The sequence below is a fragment of the Chenopodium quinoa genome, unplaced genomic scaffold (genome assembly GCF_001683475.1).
Source record: "Chenopodium quinoa cultivar QQ74 unplaced genomic scaffold, ASM168347v1, whole genome shotgun sequence".
Lineage (NCBI taxonomy): Eukaryota > Viridiplantae > Streptophyta > Magnoliopsida > Caryophyllales > Amaranthaceae > Chenopodium > Chenopodium quinoa.
This window is the reverse complement of record NW_018743252.1, coordinates 5,431,842-5,450,981: the sequence shown is the minus strand read 5'-3', so window position 1 is coordinate 5,450,981 and position 19,140 is coordinate 5,431,842. Positions and strand designations below refer to the sequence as shown.

General features: G+C 36.5%; 2 protein-coding genes and 1 pseudogene across 3 annotated transcripts; all 3 read right to left on the bottom strand.

Annotated features, from left to right (window-relative positions):
* Window positions 1-4,860: 4,860 nt before the first annotated feature.
* LOC110735089 (delta(24)-sterol reductase-like) lies at window positions 4,861-6,827 on the bottom strand. Its single transcript, XM_021915229.1, has 3 exons — window positions 5,943-6,827; window positions 5,615-5,836; window positions 4,861-5,495 (listed from the first exon to the last, which is right to left on the bottom strand). Exons 1-3 carry the CDS (start codon window positions 6,615-6,617, stop codon window positions 5,046-5,048), a joined length of 1,347 nt encoding a protein of 448 aa, XP_021770921.1. The 5' UTR covers window positions 6,618-6,827; the 3' UTR covers window positions 4,861-5,045.
* A 103-nt stretch (window positions 6,828-6,930) lies between these two features.
* On the bottom strand, window positions 6,931-9,391 carry LOC110735088 (annotated as a pseudogene).
* A 1,328-nt stretch (window positions 9,392-10,719) lies between these two features.
* Window positions 10,720-15,562, bottom strand: LOC110735087. 2 transcript variants are annotated; one of them, XM_021915228.1, is made up of 8 exons: window positions 14,459-15,562; window positions 14,335-14,377; window positions 14,141-14,236; window positions 12,464-12,583; window positions 12,246-12,344; window positions 12,081-12,140; window positions 11,888-11,989; window positions 10,720-11,792 (listed from the first exon to the last, which is right to left on the bottom strand). In XM_021915228.1, exons 1-8 carry the CDS (start codon window positions 15,265-15,267, stop codon window positions 11,727-11,729), a joined length of 1,395 nt encoding a protein of 464 aa, XP_021770920.1. In that variant the 5' UTR covers window positions 15,268-15,562; the 3' UTR covers window positions 10,720-11,726. The 2 variants fall into 2 exon arrangements, with proteins under 2 accessions (XP_021770920.1, XP_021770919.1); XM_021915227.1 differs by having other exon boundaries at window positions 10,721-11,792; window positions 11,895-11,989; window positions 14,459-15,561.
* Between the last annotated feature and the right edge of the window lie 3,578 nt (window positions 15,563-19,140).

The following is a 19,140-nucleotide window of genomic DNA, read 5'->3' as shown; positions in this document are numbered from 1 at the left end:
CCTTGGCATTGCCTTTGTAAAGCAATCTGCCAAATTCAACTTTGTTAGAACATAGTCAAGACTTATGACCCCATCATTGATAAGCTCTTTCACTAGGCTATGCCTTAATGAAATATGCGAGACTTACCATTGTACACTTGACTATAAGCCTTTATCAACGCCGAATTCGAATCACAATGGATTGCCACCAGTGACATTGGCTTTGGTAATAAAGGCAATTCTATCATGAGATTCCTCAACCACTCAGCTTCCTTACTAGCTAAAGCAAGAGCTATAAACTCCGCTGCCACAGTGGAATCCGCAATGCAAGTTTGTTTCTTGGAAGACCATGAAATGGCACCTCCTCCAAACATAAACACCCAACCACTTACAGAAGAGTCATCCTCTTTGTAAGTGATCTAACTTGCATCAGAATATCCTTCTAAAACCGAAGGAAATCCACTATAAGATAAACCATAATCCAATGTACCCTTAAGGTACCTCAAGACCCTCCAAACTGCAAACCAATGCTGTACACCCCCTAGTAAATCTACTAAGTTTCCCCACAGCTAATGTAATATCTGGTCTTGTACTAGTCATGGCATACATCAAGGATCCAATTATCCTTGAATATTCCAATTGGGAAACTGTTTTCCCCGAATTCTTAACCAATTTAACATTAGGTTCCATGGGGGTGTTCACAGGACACTTATCAAACATATTAAACCGTTTGATCATCTTCTCAATGTAATGAGATTGACTTAGAATAAGTCTTCCATTGTCCCTAATGATCTTGATGCCCAAAAGGACATCCGCCTCCCCCAAATCCTTCATCTGAAAAGATGAGGATAAGAATTCCTTGGTCAATTCTACTTGTTGTAGACTTGTACCAAAGATAAGTATATCATCAACATATAGACAAATGATGACATCATGACCTTTATCATCAAATTTGCTATATATACACTTATCTGCTTGATTCACTTTGAATCTAAGGACAAAATCATGTCATCAAATTTCCGATGCCATTGTTTTGGTTCTTGTTTTAGTCCATAGAATGACTTACCAATTTACACACCTTATCTTCCTGTCCTTCCAAAACAAACCCTTCGGGTTGGTTCATATACACTTCTTCCTCTAGATCTCCATAGTAAAATTTTCAATAATTTCATTGACAATTCTAACACTTGATTGTAATACATTGTTTTGTATTTGATATTTACAATTATATTCTAATCATATATATTAGGATTTGTTCTCACACACTGTTTTAAGTGATTTTCTTGATTGAAATCGCTGTAAATCCTAACAATCTAAAGAGGTTTATTCTTAGAATTTATCAAGTATGTCTAGTGTGAAGGAATTAACAACAAACTTTGTCAAACTCAAGAAGTTTGATGGTGTTGAATTTAGAAGGTGGAAGAAGAAAATGTACATCTCTAATGTTGCCTATGTGATAAGTACTCCAAGGCCGGGTGAACATGAGAATGAAACCTTGGAGAACGCTCGGGAAAGATCAAAGTGGGACAACGACGATTTCATATGTCGTGGTCACATTTTGAATGGGATAGAGGATGATCTTTTTGATGTCTACCAAAATGTAGAATCGGCTAAGGAGCTTTGGGAGTCCTTGGAGAGCAAGCTCATGGCAGAAGACGCTTCAAGTAAGAAATTTTTAGCTAGCAATTTCAATAACTTTAAATTTGTTGATGGTCGGTCCATAATGGACCAATTTCATGAATTGCAACGTATCTATGGTAGCTTGAAACAACGTATGAATGAATTGTTTGTTGTTTCTAGCATTTTATTATGGACAGTAGGGGTGATATCGTCTTTTTCAGTGGGAACGAATTATCCGTCAAGTAACATTTGACCGTCTGTAAAAGTTAGTTGCCTTAGAGTAAAGGTGATAAACGATGGCCCAACCTGGTAGCCAAATTGGTTGGCCTCAGAAAAGTGACAGGTAGGGCACTCTTCAAATGTTTTTAGTTCAAAATTCAAGCTCAGCCCGAAAAAGCCCGACAATATTTTGTGGGTTTGGGCACAAGATTTTGTACTAAGTCCAGTGCAAAGGTGTTCCCCCTAGTCGGAAAGTCTAAAACTCAGGTGGGCAATAGTATTTTATCTACACTATTATAAGGATCAAAATTATCTGGTTTCCTTTATCAAAACTACGTTCATTAAATAGATCATTAAATATCCAACGTTTTTAGAGAGACGGTCTCACAATTTGTTGTAGATGTAACCTGTGACAATGATTTTCATTTGAACGTATTTGAAAATTTGACAACCATTGTGATCCTGCACAAATCTTTACCAACGAATAAGTTATAGGGAAACAAATGATTAATCTTTGATAAGCTCTAGCTAACACGCATATGATTCCTTATGGGGAATGAACAACTAAATCAAGAACTAACGACTCCATCATAGGATACAGGCGAACATCTACACTGCCTGTGTAGATTTATTGAAACTAAAATTGTAAACTTAAAGAAAAACAAAGAAAAGGGTCGAAAATAATCTAGTTACCGAAGAAAATAGACTATTTCTAGACTAAACGACCAAAAGATATTAAAACCCTATAGAGAGGAGAGGGAAGAGACTGAGAGAGAGTAGCTCTACACTTATTTCATTGAGCATATCTGTGGAATTGTAGCTGAAAATGTGCTTTGAAAATCATAAAAGCCAAACTGTAATAAACAAAAAGAAACAGGGGTGTGGAAAGACTTGGATTATTTCTTTCATCTCATCACAATCACGAATTTTAATGTAATGTTTTTTTAGTAAATCACATAAACTCATTGTATATGAATAAAATATTTATTATTTTTTTAAAAATAATTACCACGTATTTATGGTTTTTTTAATCCATCACTAAATTATACACATGAGCTTTATACCCGTGTTAGGAGTAAAGTATAAAATAGGTCCCTAACATTTGACAAAAGTTTAGTTTTAGTCTCTAACGTTACAAAAGTTTGGTTTTGGTCCCTCTACCACCACTTTGGATGGTTACTTTGCTGGCTAGACCAAACATTAAGGGACTTTGGGTGATTACTGGACCAAACTTTAGGCACTTTGGCTGCTGACTGGACTAAACTTTAGGGACTTTCATTTTTTTATTCAATTGCTACTAAATATGTTAATTAACCATATAAATATGTTAATTAACACTATCTATTTTTCTTTTCAATTGCTACTAAAATTTACAAAATTGGATTTTACCACCACTTAATTGATTCCGTTCAAGAATCTGTTAAGTGGGGTCCAGAATGACACGTGTCGTTATCTCAATGGTAAAAAAAAATTAAATTCTTTTTTTAAAAAAAAGAAATCAAAAAAGAAAAAAGAAAAACCCTAAATCTAACCCTAGCCACCCCAACCTCACCACCGGCGCCGCCTTCTCCACCATTACCCAGCACAGTCGTCAATCACCACTGCCACCCCACTTTACATCGCACCCATCCCCCAGCCTGACCGGATTCCACCCCTTCCCTTTTCGGCATCCCTAATTCGCACCCCCCCTATCACCGCATGTAAACGTCCCTCTTTCCCTAATAAATGGCCATGAAATCGGCCAGTTTTGGGGCTGAGTGGCGTAAACAGGTCGATTTCGTCCATTAGTGGCCGACTTCGTGGCCATTTGTGGGCGGTTTATGGCTGGGCGAAAAGGAGGGGGCGAATGACGATGGTCTGGAGGTGGAGCAGGTTCATGCAGGGGCGAATTTCGATAGTCTAGAGGTGGAGCAAGTTCAGGCGGTGGTCTGGATGCGAAGCAGGTTCAAGCTGCGCTGAGTGACGGCGGAGAAGGAGGCGCCGGTGGTGGGGCTGGGGTGGCTAGGGTTAGTTTTAGGTTTTTTTTTAATTTTCTTTTTTCAACCATTAAGATGACGACATGTGTCATTCGGGACCCCACTTAACGGATTCTTGGACGGAATCAATTAAGTGGTGGTAATATCCAAAATTTTAAATTTTGTTGTTGTTAAAATAAACTCTTTTTTGTTTGTAATGTTAAAATCCATTTTCGAGTTATTCTGTGGTGTTAAAATTCCAAATTTCCTAAAATTAATGTCGGTAATTAAATAAATTCAAGATTGGAATGAGTAATAAAATAATAGTATTAGATTAATTAAGGGTACATATGGTTAATTAACATAATTAGTAAAAAAAAAAAAAATCGCAAAGTCCCTAAAGTTTGATCCTGTATTCACCCAAAGTCCCTAATGTTTGGTCTACTCAGCAAGAAATTCCAAAAAAAAAAAAAAAAAAAAAAATCAAGGTCTCAAATGTTTGGTACAATCAGCATCTAAGGTCCCCAATATTTGATCCATTCAGCAAAGTAACCACCCAAAGTGGTGGTAAAGGGACCAAAACCAAACTTTTGTAACGTTAGGGACTAAAACCAAACTTTTGCCAAACGTTAGGGACTCATTTTATACTTTACTCCCGGTGCTACTGGGCTAGTGCATGAAATATATCTATGTTTAGAAACATAAAACTACACCTTTTTTTTTTTTTTTTTTTTTTTTTTTTTTTGGCATTTTATGTGAGGAAAGTGATTCAATTTCAAATGAAAGTGTTCATTTTTTTTTTTTTTTAATGTACATCAATAATTGTAGGAATAGAACACCACCATCTATAAGTGCTTGCCTGCTTTCCGTGCTTGGGAATAAGGGATTCTCTTACATTCTCCTTTTACTCTCATGATTTATGCACCATTGTAACAGGCTAAGGGTATTGGTTCAGTTATCCCCCCACCCCACCCCAGGCCCCCATCTGTGGCTGTGTATGCTCTTTTCCAACAGTCGAACAAGAAAAAGGGAACAATCAAACATCTGTGGTTGTGCATACTCTTTTCCAACAGTCGAAACTCGAAAGTATGATTCAAACACAAATCTAGCCAGTTAGCAGCACAATAGAGTCTATACAGCCAAATCATGCAAGCTACAAAAATTAAACAAGGGGGGAGAAAAACAAGTGTTTCTGCCCATCTGAAAAGTTAAGCAACAAATCCAACTACGAAGTGTCTCAGAATAAATTTCAGCTAGTGCCAAATAATACAACTATTCAACCTCAGCGTCGGGTGTCTCAACTTCAGCTTGCTCTTTCTCGGCCTCAGCCACCTCCTTCTCGCTCTTACGTCCCTTCTTGGATTTGTAGTATACACTCGTGAAGGTTCCAATTGCTCCATATTTCCTCCTTGCCTTCTCATAAAGTGAGGCATCAAACATCCTCCAGAAGTCCTTCTCATTTAGCTCAGAGACAGTGTATTGTGGCTGGAATCCATGGTTTTCAATCAACCACTTCTCCAACTTACGGACAGCCTCGGCACCATCGAACACCTCACCACGCAGAATAGGTCCTGGTGCATAGTAGACACCAACATCAGTGAACATCTGAGCATATGAAGTGTCACCCTGTCTCTTGTGCTGCTCGAAGCCTGGTTCAGGATATATCATGGTTTTGACGGGCAGCCTAAACAGACGATGTGGGCAGAGCCAAAGAGGGTAAACCTACAGAGAAGCAGCATTAAATTTCCAGTTAGCAGATGATTATAAAGAAGTGTTGAAAATCCCCAGGATAAACAAAGGAATAAAAATAATAGCAATGGAAAAGGGCAAAGTGACTTTACCTCCATTTCACGATGGACCCATTCAAGAGCATCTCCAACCTTGTATAGTGGAACAAGCATGTCCTGAATCACATGGTTCTCATGGTAATAGTTTCTGATGGCTTCACCTTGAGTAGCTTTAAGAAGGGAAACCTTTGGTGGCATCAACCATCCAAGAAGGAATCTGAACCACGCTTGATCACCTAATGGAATGATAAGCTTTCCTTCCCAGTTGGGACGAGGCTCGAGCTAAATCAAGCAGTCTAAAAAAAGAATGATTTATTTGGGCGATCGGGCAATGAGAAGATGAAAACTAAGCTCATAGCGCACACTTGAACTTTTCCACTACTGGTCCCAGAAGGTACAGAGATCTTGTATGTCGGTGATAATATTCCCTGGTAGGAATGTACTCCACAAACTCCCCTCGTTCAAGGGTTGTCTGAGCATGCTGATAGAACCAGGGTTTAAACCACCATCCACAGCTATTGATCACATTTCCCTTCTTCTTGGCCTCTTCTTTGGAAGCATATCTACCTGTCATCATCACACCTTCAGAAGGATTGTAAATCATGCCTTCCACAAAATCAGGGACCTTTTCGGGATTGTCTTGATCTCCATCTTTTGGTGCAAAAGAATCAATATAACCCTGGGCAAGATCTTTCAAACTACCTTTCACAGGAGTGTATGTCAGCCTCATGTACTCCTTTATTGGAATAAGCTTAATTTCAGCAGAAACAAGCAATCCTAGAGTACCCTGAGACCATGGAATAGCGTAAAAAAGCTCGGAAAACTCATTGTCCTTGGCTCTGACAACCCGTCCATCAGCCAGAACTACCTCATAAGCCACAACTGTGTCAGCAAATAGGCCATAAATATGGGAGCTTTTTGCGATCCCACAGCCATTAATAAGGCCACCAACAGTTAGATCATCCAACTCAGCAACTACTGCCAGAGAAACATTCAATGGTACAGTTGCTCTTGAAATCTGCCCCATATTGACCGGAGGCTCAACTTTGGCTATCATATTAATAAAATACGCATTCTTTTCAGGTGAATATGTTTCAGCGCACACTTGCAGGCATTAAGGAATTGATGATCATCAGTTGTTCATTTCAGGAGCGTATGCTTCTGTGCACACTTGCAGGCCTTAGGGAGAGCGTTTGTTTCAGCGCACACTTACAGGCATTATGGAATTGACGATTTCAGTTGATAACACAAAACCATATACCCAGGCTAATTATGGAAAGCTCAGTAAGATTACTGTTGTAAGTTTGTAAATTTTCAAGTTGAAAAAGAAAAACCAAAATTATTCATTTTGTGGCAGATAAACAAGCATATATTCACAGATAAAACCAATTTGACAATTTCTCATTTCTTGGAACAAAAAGGCCCTGTTTTCAGGTGGTACAAAAAGAGCATACACTCATAACTTAAGTTGTATTCCCTCAGATAAGTTCTATAGCTAATGAAGTAATCATGTTTGCTGCATTTTCTTCCTTAATTCCCCAAGAGGCCCATAACCCACACCATTTGTCTCCTGTTTGCTACAACTGCAGACACCGGTATTCAAATTCGTACCACAATTTAGACACATGCCTTTGCATTTGGGATCACATACTGCATTAATGGTGATCTCTAGATGTACCATGTCTCGGATGTGCTTGGAAATGTCAATTTCTTTTCTCTCTGGGGGAAAATGAAGCCTATCCTCCAGATCAATTAATGCGTCATCATCATCTTCTTCCTCATTAACAGTTCCAGCAGAACTCTTCAACTTATCTTCACCAAACATAAATCCCATGTTATGACCTCCGGCTCCTCCACAGGTTCCTCAGTTAACAATAGAGAGAAGTTGGAAAATACACTTTCAGCAGCTGGTCCACCACACCTTAAAAAAAATCATTTGAGAAATAAGATTTGGTTACCTAGAATTGGCTGAAAGTGTACAATATGAATACATGATAACCTTCTGATATAATTGTGAGAGTAGATGTGCATAAGCTCCATGCTCAAGTATACATTTGCCATCGGAACCAAGCAATCAATTGTGACTGAGTGTGATTATATTCCGTTTACTATGAATTTGAAAGACAAGTACACTCTACAGCCAACCTATCCTTAAAAACAAATAAAGCTGCCACTTTATCAGGCTCTTGCATACCGAAAGTCCCACCCCACCCCCCACGCAGTCACCAGAAAGATATATAGCCTACTCTCAGACATTTAAACAATTCAGCTCATTCATGGTAAGCAGTTGCAACACTTGAAACTCCAATGCAGAATACAGCTTTTATACACACTATGAACCTCACCCCAGGAAGAGATAGGCCATGTACTGGACCTCAAAATCTAAGAATGCAGCTACTTACCGAGTTACTGCTGCAGTACAAGTTTTCAATCTTACAGATCAATGCAAGGACCTTTTTTTACTTTAAATTTATTTAGCCATGTTTATTGTAGTCAGATTTTAACAGGTGGGAATAACATGAGACAGTACTCACAGCAGTTTGCTAGACTAGAGCTGCAAAAATAAATTGTAAAAAAAGATAGATGAATCAAGTACCTGTTGCAAGCAAGGGAGAGAACTGTTCTTATGATGCCATCAAGCCTTAATTTATGCTTTTTTCGGGTAACATCAACAGAAATAAGTACAGGTGTTCCATCCGTAAAATCCTTTACAGCTTTAGTCACTCGTAATCCCATTGATGATGCAGTAGACCTTGACAATTCCGATGAAATTTTGCCTAAACCAAGTCTTTCTAAAGTAGTGCAGCATTCCATGTGAGATATTGAAGGGTTTCGCCTATAGACAATGGCCCCTTCCCATGGAGATCCATCATCTTCCTCATCACCCCAATCAAACTCAATTGCATTTTCATCATCATCTAATGATGATACCTCGCCATCATCAATTTTCGTAGCCTTTGTAGCTAGGACAACGTATTTGTAAGGCTTTCCAAAGCAAGTACTATTATAAATAACACTTGACATTTTACAACTACATTGAATAAATCCAGACTCAGGGCGCTGAAGAAAAGTGGATTTATTTAACTGCAATCCAATTTTTGCAAGACCACTAGTAACAGGTTTTACACTGGACATAGAGTATACAAGGGACATTGCACCCGATCTTTGTAATAAATCACAGCACATATAGAGTGAAAAATTCTCTATACAGGCAGTATATGGCCAACGGATCCGTTTGGCTTAATGGTGTAGGCAGGCGCTAATTCTGGGAGGGCTAATCTACTTAATGAGACACCTCATACAAAAATTAGACAGTATCTTCGCAGATGCTTGAACTACAAATAATTTGGAACTAATCTGATCTGATCATTCAACTCCTAATTGGATAAGTGAAGCAATAATCGAACACGCAACATCAATGGCGAGCATAAATCTACAAGAGTAAAGAATTTTTTTGTAAAATTCATGACATACTCAGGCCTGTCCCTGAGGCAAGGCAGGAGGGGCAGCCGCCCTAGGCCCAGGGAAAAGAGATTTGATTTCATATTGAATTATCTCGAAAAATACATAATTTTAGGGATACTTAATTCAATAATCAAATTACGCTCATAATTTTCTTTTCTTTTGGATATAGTGTTTCATAATCTAAGAATTTGCGAACCCTAAGCTTAAAGCACTGATAATTAAATTAGATTAGATCAAATATAAACCCTAGATTGTGAAATTGATGTGATGATAACAACAACAAACAACTTACCTTAGAAGCTGCTTCAATGGGGGATACAAGAATTAGATTCAACGGAGAACGCTTCAATGGAGAACGTTGAGTGCGCTTCAATGAAATAACTCAGAGAGGTAGGAAATAGGAATGGAGGCCTTTAAAAGCCATGACCCGCCATAGTTATAATATGGGTTAGATCCGTCTGATATGATCGTCTAATTGTGAGATAGGTGGGCTTTATAAAGGTTTTATGTAAACATGTTTTAAATATTTTTAAATATTTTCATACACCAAAGCTTGTATCAATTCTTTGTAAGTTTTTAAATTTCTTTTTTTTAAAACAGATGAAATTTCATTAATTAAACTAATTTTACAACAAACAAAAGGACAGTAAGTGACATAAGTTACTATTGGCATAAGAAGCCCTTACACAATATCAATTAAGGTCATTAACGATATTTACCTTTTAGCTATTACAACGAGTGAATACAACGTATATAAGTCTTACGAATATATATTTAAACATGCGATGAGACTATTGATAGAATGAGGGAAGTTGGTGATGATGTTTCATGTTGTGCAAGGTATTTTCTAACATACAATTAAAAGTCTATGTATGTTGGTGAAATGACGGAGACAACCCAAAATCAGTATGTCTTACCCTAAGGGACCCCAATAATTCAAATGGATAAAATCCTCTTGAAATCTATGCTTCATACATGTCAATCATATTTTTTTGTGATCTGACAAAACCATATCTTATACTCCCTCCGTCCCATAATATAGTTTTTATTGTATTTTTTTCATGGTATCTAAAAAATGGGAGGAGAAGTGGAAAAGAACTAGACAAAAGTACAAAGCAAGTGGATAATTTAAGGAAAAAAAAGTAAAAAGTTCAATTATAGACAAAAGTTAAAAAGAAAGTGAAAAAAGTACAATGCAAGTGATAAGTTAAGGGTAAATTAGGAAGTTTAATGAATAAAGTAAAAAATAAGGGTATAATGGTCTTTACATATTATTCAAAAATAGAAACAGGAACAACATTTTGAGTCTCTAAAATAGGGAAACAAAAACTATATTATAGACAGAGGGAGTATATATTCTCATACAAGGTCATGATGTTGTAATGACTTTTACTGATATCACATACAAATGGGTTTAACAACACCTACAACGGGTTTATATAAATCTGAAATTGAAATTTTGCTACATCTCCCAACAAACATAAGTAACACCACTTTCATTAAAGGAATACGCTTTTATTAAAACTAAAGAGATTAAAAAGGGCAATTCCAAGAGTATGTTAAAGTTGCAACCAATCATTAACTATTTGAATTTACTAAGTATAATACGCATAATATTGCTTAATTCATACGGAGTACTACCTAATTGCATCATTGTTCATGACATCCATTCAACTTTTCTTTCTTTGAGCTTTAATTTCTCCTTTCAATCACCATCTTCATTGTAGGATAGATTTTGCACAACATTTGTAGAGATACTTTTATGTCGATTATATAAAGGGAATCCAGATAATGTCATAAATGCTTAATATGAAATTTATACTAGGAAAGGAAATATGGGTAGATGATAAAGGGTTAATGAATATTAAATAACACGTTCAATTAACTTGAATTTGAAAGACCCTTCAAAAAAAAAAAAAATATGAATTTGAAAGATGGGAGAAGAGGAAAAGATTAAGAAATTCAATATGTTGAATTATATAGGAGGTTACAAAATTTTTAGAGCTATTGTTATGTAAATGGAGGAAGATGGAAAACTTCTACAATAACTTATCAATGACATATAAAGAAGGTCAATAAAAGAAAAAGATTATAAAGAGATGTAAAAGAAAAGAACACGTAGCAAAATATTCTATGCATCTCTGCTCTCCTAATCTCTCATATATTCTCTCTTTATTTTATAACACGTTATCAACACCAATGTTTAAATTTTTTTTTTTTTTAATGATGGTGCTATTTTGCTAATGCATTTTTTTTTTTGACAATAGCTTTGCTAATGCATTGGAGGAAGTAAAAATATCATAAAAGAGATCCAGAAAAAAGAAATTTTAATGCATGTTATTACTTCATCTTAGCACGGTTGCATAATGTCTTTTTTTAAGATAATTTTATCAAACATGTTTCTTAGAGATGGTGAAGTTGTAAAGGTAAAAAGGGGTAGATAGCAAGAAATACATCTTTTGTGTACTAATTATGGAGTAATTGGCAACCGTTTGTTCTTCAAACTCATATTGAGAAACACTTTGTGTGCAAGTTAAATCAATGATGTAAGAAAACAAAAAAAAAAATTATGAACAAAAGAATTATGACATCTTCAAGGATAGGCAACACTGAGAATTGCTTCGAAAATGTAATGTTTAAGATTGGTTCCAGTCATGCTGCATGGATATAATCATTCAAGTCATTCCAAGAAGCACAACACTTAATTTTCTTTTGCTGGGGATATTGAAACCTTGGATCTTTTGGAATCGTTGGTTGCTTTGTTGACCTGAAAATCCCAAGATCATCAACTGTAATGAGATGCTAATCTTTCAAAGTAAAAAGATACTAACAAACTCAATCTGTATTCAATGTAAATATTACCCCGTACCTCCTGGGGACGAAAGGCCTGTCAAAGTAAGGCATGGGCTGAGCTTTCGGGACTAGTTCCTTTCTTAATCTTCTTATTTCTTCCTCCTCTTCTAACTGTTAGAGCAAAAGAGAAGTTTCTGACTTAATTTATTGTGATTATAATGATACTGATTATGTTCAGTTTATTAGTTATTTTGTAATGTACCTTCTGTTGCCTTTCTCTATCCAGTTTGTATTGCTCTATCATCGTCAATTTTTCAGAAATCTGGTAATTGAATCACAATTACATTAGCAACATATGTGATGCAAACTATGATCACCAAAAAAGTACTAAAAAGAAATGAATTCAATAATCACTAACTAAACATACCTGGTGGTCAAACTCTGCCCGTTCCACAGCCCTTACATCGCTGTGCAGCTTCAGGTCGATTGGCCTTGTTATGTCTTTAATTGGTGGCTTTATCAGACACTACATATGAACGTACACGTCAAGTTAGCATTTGCTGAATTATACAAGTATTATCTATTAGACAGAGCAATTATAGAAGATTTTCTAATTGAGGATAAACAGTGTTTAATAGGACTCACTTCTGGTTCATCAGTTGTCCATGGAAGGCCTTGTGCAATAGGTATCCGCTGTTTCTCCTCTTCAATCATCATTTCTTGTACTTTTTTGACAAACTCCTCCTCCTTCATTTTTCCTCTTTGCTGAAATTATGGGTGGAGGAAGCAGATGAAATATTTACAACACACACGTAAAGACGGGAAAGAAAAAGCATTGGTAAAGGGAAGGGAAGGGAAGTAGAAATGACTAACCTACATAGAACTAATAATAAAATAAAAGTTTTGCAGTACTCAAGCAACTTGTTAAAATGAAAAATTACTTAATCATCTGCATTAATATACACTTATAACAGACACATATCCTATATTCCCATGTATATACAAAGGATAATTAAGAGATGAGACTTGCAGGTTGCAGCTAGATACATCTCTTCTGAGATTGGCAAACAAAAGAGAGGTGGAAAGTAAAAAAAAAAACAGAACAGAAAAACAAATGTGTGTTCTTGTAATCAGGCCTTTTGCACACTTTATTGCTTATACAGAATTAGAGTTTACTACTTGTCATCTAGAAAGTACAGCCACCAGTTATAACATATCAGTCTAACTTCTCATATGGAACAAAGAGTAAAAAAGGACACAAAAACAATATTGTAATGATAGAACGTGCTAATCACTTGCTTTAAATGGATGAATATTGACTTCTACAATGTTCGGAGAAGACATTAAGTGGCATGTAATATCAATATAAGCACTATATCTTTCCAGTCGAAACCAAAGCCCAAAGTCACCATGAATGTCCCTCAACAATCACAAGAATTTGTCGGGAAAAAAACAAATAACAAAAACTAAAAATTCATCCTTACAGCTTTATCATTCTCTGAATCAGGCCTATCACCATCATAAGCTTATATCTCAAGTATACAAATAAATTTCCAGCAGAACATCTGTTATTGTATAGAAAAGCTATCTATCTATTCTAAGTACCAAATCTTCCAATGCTGCTATGGCTAATGGCTTACACTAACAGAATTATAACAAAGAGAGTTCAACTCTAGAAATCCGGCTTAGAATTCACCACTAGGAATTTGCCCCATGTATAATAGAGTGACATTCATTCATAAAATTACTTGTTCTATAACTCATCATCAGAAGGCAATATTAATAATAGCTTTGTGTCCCTCTTCAAATAATGAAAAATTGGTACACGGAGAATAAATATAACAGCTTATAGCAGAACTTGACGATGCTTTGACTTATTGTATCCTACTACCAGGCACGTTGTAAAAAGAATCCACTTTTAGAAATTCTGCATTGAAAAGTGTCAAATATACTCCATTAATAATGGAGACACATCCTTTGATAAAACATAATTGTTTGCATAATTGAAAGTAACCTTTCCCCTCGAAATCCCATATCAATAAATGACACAAAAATATAAACTAAGGATCACCAGATTCAATCCAGAAATGAGCAGACTTCCCATGTTTATCAGTTCTTGTAACATAAATAACCTGATGAATTTGTTCCCTACCCCAGGCCGCAATCACAGAAGATTAATCTTTTTGACACTAATACACGAGTATAACTGCCTACAGGAAGGAATTCCTTATCCTAATAAAAGTTCATGACAAAATCATTCTTCATCCTAATACACATTAGTAATTCAATAACAAAAAAAAAAAAAAGACACAGTGATTATACCTCAGTCCTCAGCCTAAATGGTCTCTGGGATGTGACTCTATGCTGTTGCTTCTTCTTCCACTTGCTTCCACCAACAGTCCCTGAAGAAAATGAGCCCTGAAATACATAATATTTCAAAATATAAGCCTCAATATACAACAACATACACCCTAAAACATACAAATATAACATAAAGCCCAAAACACTACGCTTACACTTCTTCTTCTTCGACTTCCAATCGAACTTCTGCTCGAAACACTACAGTTAAGACCGAATTAAGACACATCCAAACCCGAAATCAACTACTCAAACACACACACACAATTGAATAAAATGTACCTTCCCCTGCTACTATCCAATGAAGAAGTAACATGAGCATCCATCCCCAAGCTTTCAGCATTGAAGAACAATTCTCCGGGACAAAAAGCAGACGACGATTCCTGTGTTTCGGGTGCTCTAGGAGGCTGCTGCAATCCAGGCAACGCCCATTTAATCCCTTTCTTTGTATCATCCTCCTCATCCTCCACCTCATTTTCACCATCTTTGTTACCCTCCGATTTCTTAGGCAATGTCAAAAGCTTCTCAAATGCCTTCACCAGATGCAAAACCCTCCCTGAACCCGGCTCTGGAACACTCGCCCTTGCCTCCTGCAACAATATATCCCGCCTTCGTTTCGTAGTCGAACTACCCAGCCCTTTCGGAGAAACAGCCGCCTCCGGTTCGCAATCACCCACATCATCTAAACCCCCAAATTCTAATTTCTCACTACTGGGTTTATCAAAATCTTCATACTCTTCAACCCCACCATCATTTTCATCCCTACTCTTAAAAAACTCTTCCTGAGAAACCCTCAAATTCTCATAAGCAACACACAAACACTTCCCATCAACCCTATCTTTACACTTACAATTACGATTCAATTCATGCTTCTTCACATTATTCTTCTTCGCAACCACAAATTTCCTCTCCCTGATCTTCTTCTTTGGTGATACAAAAGAAGAAATCGGGTTTTTACTCCCAGATTTCTGGGATTTCGCAGATTTAATCGAAGGAGATGATTTCAAATTAGGATTAGAATTCTCTTGATTCTTTATTTTCTCAGCGGCATTTGATCGAACACTTTGTGGGTCTTTTGTTGGAGTCGCCATTTTTGCTTCCTTCAACTGAAATCACTCGAGAAAGTAAGAGAGAGAAAAATGGAGAATTTGGAAGCGTTGATTGTGAGAAAGTGAAGAAGAGGGAAAATAAGATGAACGTTGGACACGGAGCTCCGTAACGGCTAGTTTTTTTGGAGCCTGTTGTAGGAGGGAGCGATTAAGATGGGGGGCAAATATGAATTATTAAAAAAATTGAAGTTTTGTTGATTAGTTTCCGTAATAGCTTGGTGGAGTTTCCGCTAGCCGTTAAATGTGGAATATTAGTATATCAAAATTGTTAATCACGCCCAATTTATAAGGAAACTAATCAACAAACAGAAAAAACATAAATAAACATTACTAAAATTTCACAATTTGTTTTACAAATGAAAAAAATTAATATAAATTCTCATGCTACTATGCTAGGTTGTGTAATTAAAAATTTGACAATTAGCGGATATTTTGTAATTGTAAGTTTAACCAATTCAAATTGGTTGATTATATTTTTTATTTTTTGGTTCATATGAGCCACTCAGGGCGGGATGAGAATCGATCCCAAGATCACCTGTAACCGGGAGGAAAGCTCTTACCAACTGAGCTATCCCTCACTCTCAAATTGGTTGGTTATATTAAGTGTTTTGATTATCTTATGTAGAAATATAGTCAAGAACCTCTTTTCAAATTACATATTTTGTGGAAAATCACATTTTAAAATAGTAAAACATATATGTGACATCATCTTTGGTTGGATTCTAACGGTTAATTCCGTTTTCAGGCTTTCACTCATCATGGGCTAGTCACAAAACTACTTTTATTTTTACGGGCACAAGACTACTTTAATCATACTTTTTTTTCATTTTTTATTTTTTATTTTTTTTTTTTTTTTTGGGGGGGGGGGGGGGGGTCATAAATCTCATTTTTTAAATTAAGTTTTAGTCATAACCCATCTTTAAATTTATATTTTATGTAAGAAAACACCTTAATCATAAATTTATATTTTATGTAAGAAAACATCTTAATCATAATTTTTTACCAAAAATTATGTATAGCTAAATCTCATACATAAAACCATGTCCATGTGAGGCTAGAAGTCCTTAGAATAACATCAATAACATGTGCCATAACTCCTAAGAAAAATTGAGAATTTCGAAAGGTAATGCAAAATCAATTTTTTTTCCCACCACTTTATGAAAATATAAGAATGTTGTCCGTGTGTTTGCATTGCATAATTTAGTGAAATATATACATAATATTATGACAAGAATCATGGCACTAAACTAGGAGGCTGTTACAAGATTTATGCCATGAATCAAAGAGAATATTAGATAACCGGCTAAGATTAAGGAGAAAGAATTCTCTAGAGTAAACTAATTACTAAAAATGTAAAATACAAATATAAAAATACATATTGTCTAACACATCCCCGCAATCGAAACGGGAGGTCCACGAACGTTGAGACTGTGCTGAAAATCATCAAAAAGAATGCGGGGAAGACCCTTTGTAAAAATATCAGCTATTTGATATCGTGAAGGAACATGAAGTACCCGAACCTTTACACGACTTACTTTTTCACGAACAAAATGAATGTCCATTTCAATGTGCTTGGTGCGCTGATGTTGGACGGGATTACCAGAAAGATATATAGCACTGACATTATCACAATAGACTAAAGTTGCTTTGGTAATGGGACAGAGCAACGTAAGTAATAAACTTCGAATCCAGCAGGATTCGGAGATAACATTTGCAACACCTCTATACTCAGCTTCTGCACTGGATTTAGACAATGTGGGTTGGCGTTTGGATGACCAAGAAACTAAATTGTCTCTAAGAAAAACACAGTAATTAGAAGTGCAGCGACGGGTATCCAGACATCCCCCCAATCGGCATCCGTGTATGATAAGAGAGACTTGATAGGTGATTTATATAAATGAATACCAAAATCAAGCGTACCTTGTACATACCTGAGAATACGCTTTAGAGCATCCATATGTTTGACTTTCGGGTCATGCATGAATAAACAAACATGTGGACAGCATACGAGATGTCGTGTCTAGTGACTGTCAAGTACTGGAGAGCACCGGCCAGCTGGCGATATTTTGTAGGATCATCATCATAAGCAATCCCGGAGTCGGACCCGAGTTTACCTTTTGTGTCAACAGGAGTAGCACAAGGCTTGCAACGGGACATGCCAGCCCGTTCTAGTATTTCTTCGGCATATTTCTTCTGAGATAAGAAAAGGCTGTTGTTGTTCCTGGAAACTGCAATACCTAAAAAATAGCTTAAAGGACCCAAATCCTTCATACCAAATTCAAAGTTGAGTTTGGACATAATGGAACACCGAAAAGTATCTGAAGAGGCAGTGAGTATAATATCATCCACATACAATAAGATGTAATCAATGTCAGAACCATGACTGTAGATGAAAAGAGAATTATCACACTTACTATGAATAAACCCAATAGATGAGACAAAGTCAGCAAAACGTTGATACCAAGCTAAGGTGCTTGCTTTAAGCCATAAAGAGATTTTATGAGCAAACAAACATGATTAGGTCGGGAAGGATCCCTTAACCCGAAGGGTTGGTACATGTAGACAGTCTCATTCAAATTACCATGCAAGAAAGCATTCTTAACATCTAACTGATGAATCTGCCAAGATTTAGATAATGCAATACTAAGGACCACCCTGATAGTTGCCGACTTGACAACCGGACTAAAAGTTTCATCACAATCAATACCATCCTACTGAGATTTTCCATCACCTACAAGACGGGCTTTATGCCTCTCAAAAGAACCATCAGATTTCTTTTTATAAAATCCACAAAGAACGAATAAAATTTACATTAGGAGGACGTGGGACTAAATCCCAAGTCTTATTTTCAATAAGAGCATTATATTCATCTTGCATAGCATTTTTCCAATTTGCATCATCTAGTGCACACTTCGGGTTTTTGGGAAGGGGGGAGATAGTAGGAGGGAGGGCACTAAATGCATGGCATTTGGGGTTTGGCTTAAAGATTCCATGTTGACTATGTGTGGTCATACGGGTAGGTTGTGATGGAGAAATTTGCGTAGGCAAGATGGGTGGAGATGATTGTAAATGAGGAGATATATAGAGTCCATTAGAAGAGGATGAAGTAGGAAGGGATTTTCGTGAAGAAGATGCAGAAGGAAGAGTTGTATCAGCCCTATCCGGCGGACGTGGCAGAGGTGTGGATGTGCTCATAGGTGGTGGAGAAGGATATTGGGTATGTGTATGTTACTGATCCGAATCAGTAGGCATAGAGGATGAGGACGAAGGAGATGCAACATTATGTAAATAATGAAAATGCAAGGGTGATATTTCATCGCCTTGAAAATCATAAGAAGAGGGAGAAGGAGTATGTATTTTAGAGAAAGAAAAAGTGGACTCATCAAACCAAACATGTCTAGCCACAATTATTTACCAGAAGAAGGATCATAACATTTATATCCTCGATGTTTAGATGGATAACCAAGGAAGACACATGGGATTGATCGTGATTGTAGCTTATGAATGTTTGTTGAAGGAAAAAGTGGAAAAAAAGACAACCGAAAACTCTAAGATGAGAATAATTAGGAGTCTTTTGGTAGAAAATCTGAGTGGGAGACTTGTATCCTAATATTTTTGAAGGCAAGATGTTTAAGAGATAGGTGGCCATCTCTAAAGCATGATGCCAAAAAGATGGTGGCATGGAAGCATGAGCTAAAATGGTACGCATAATGTTGTTAATGGAGTTAATTTTACGCTCTGCCTTTCCGTTTTATGGAGATATGTTTGGGCAATAATATTGGAAAGACATGCCATGTTGTTCACAAAATTTATGGAATGGGCCATTATCAAATTCACGACCGTTATCACATTGAA

What these genes read in the sequence shown, in the direction of transcription:
- LOC110735087 (XM_021915227.1), bottom strand. Translation starts at nt 15,267, where the DNA reads ATGGCGACTCCAACAAAAGACCCACAAAGTGTTCGATCAAATGCCGCT. An exon ending in TTGGATAGTAGCAGGGGAAG is followed by an intron (nt 14,378 to 14,458) that starts GTACATTTTATT and finishes TCTTAACTGTAG; the next exon opens with TGTTTCGAGCAGAAGTTCGA. An exon ending in GAAGTCGAAGAAGAAGAAGT is followed by an intron (nt 14,237 to 14,334) that starts GTAAGCGTAGTG and finishes TATGTATTTCAG; the next exon opens with GGCTCATTTTCTTCAGGGAC.
- LOC110735089 (XM_021915229.1), bottom strand. Translation starts at nt 6,617, where the DNA reads ATGATAGCCAAAGTTGAGCCTCCGGTCAATATGGGGCAGATTTCAAGA. An exon ending in CTCTGTACCTTCTGGGACCA is followed by an intron (nt 5,837 to 5,942) that starts GTAGTGGAAAAG and finishes ATTTAGCTCGAG; the next exon opens with CCTCGTCCCAACTGGGAAGG. An exon ending in GGGTCCATCGTGAAATGGAG is followed by an intron (nt 5,496 to 5,614) that starts GTAAAGTCACTT and finishes GCTTCTCTGTAG; the next exon opens with GTTTACCCTCTTTGGCTCTG.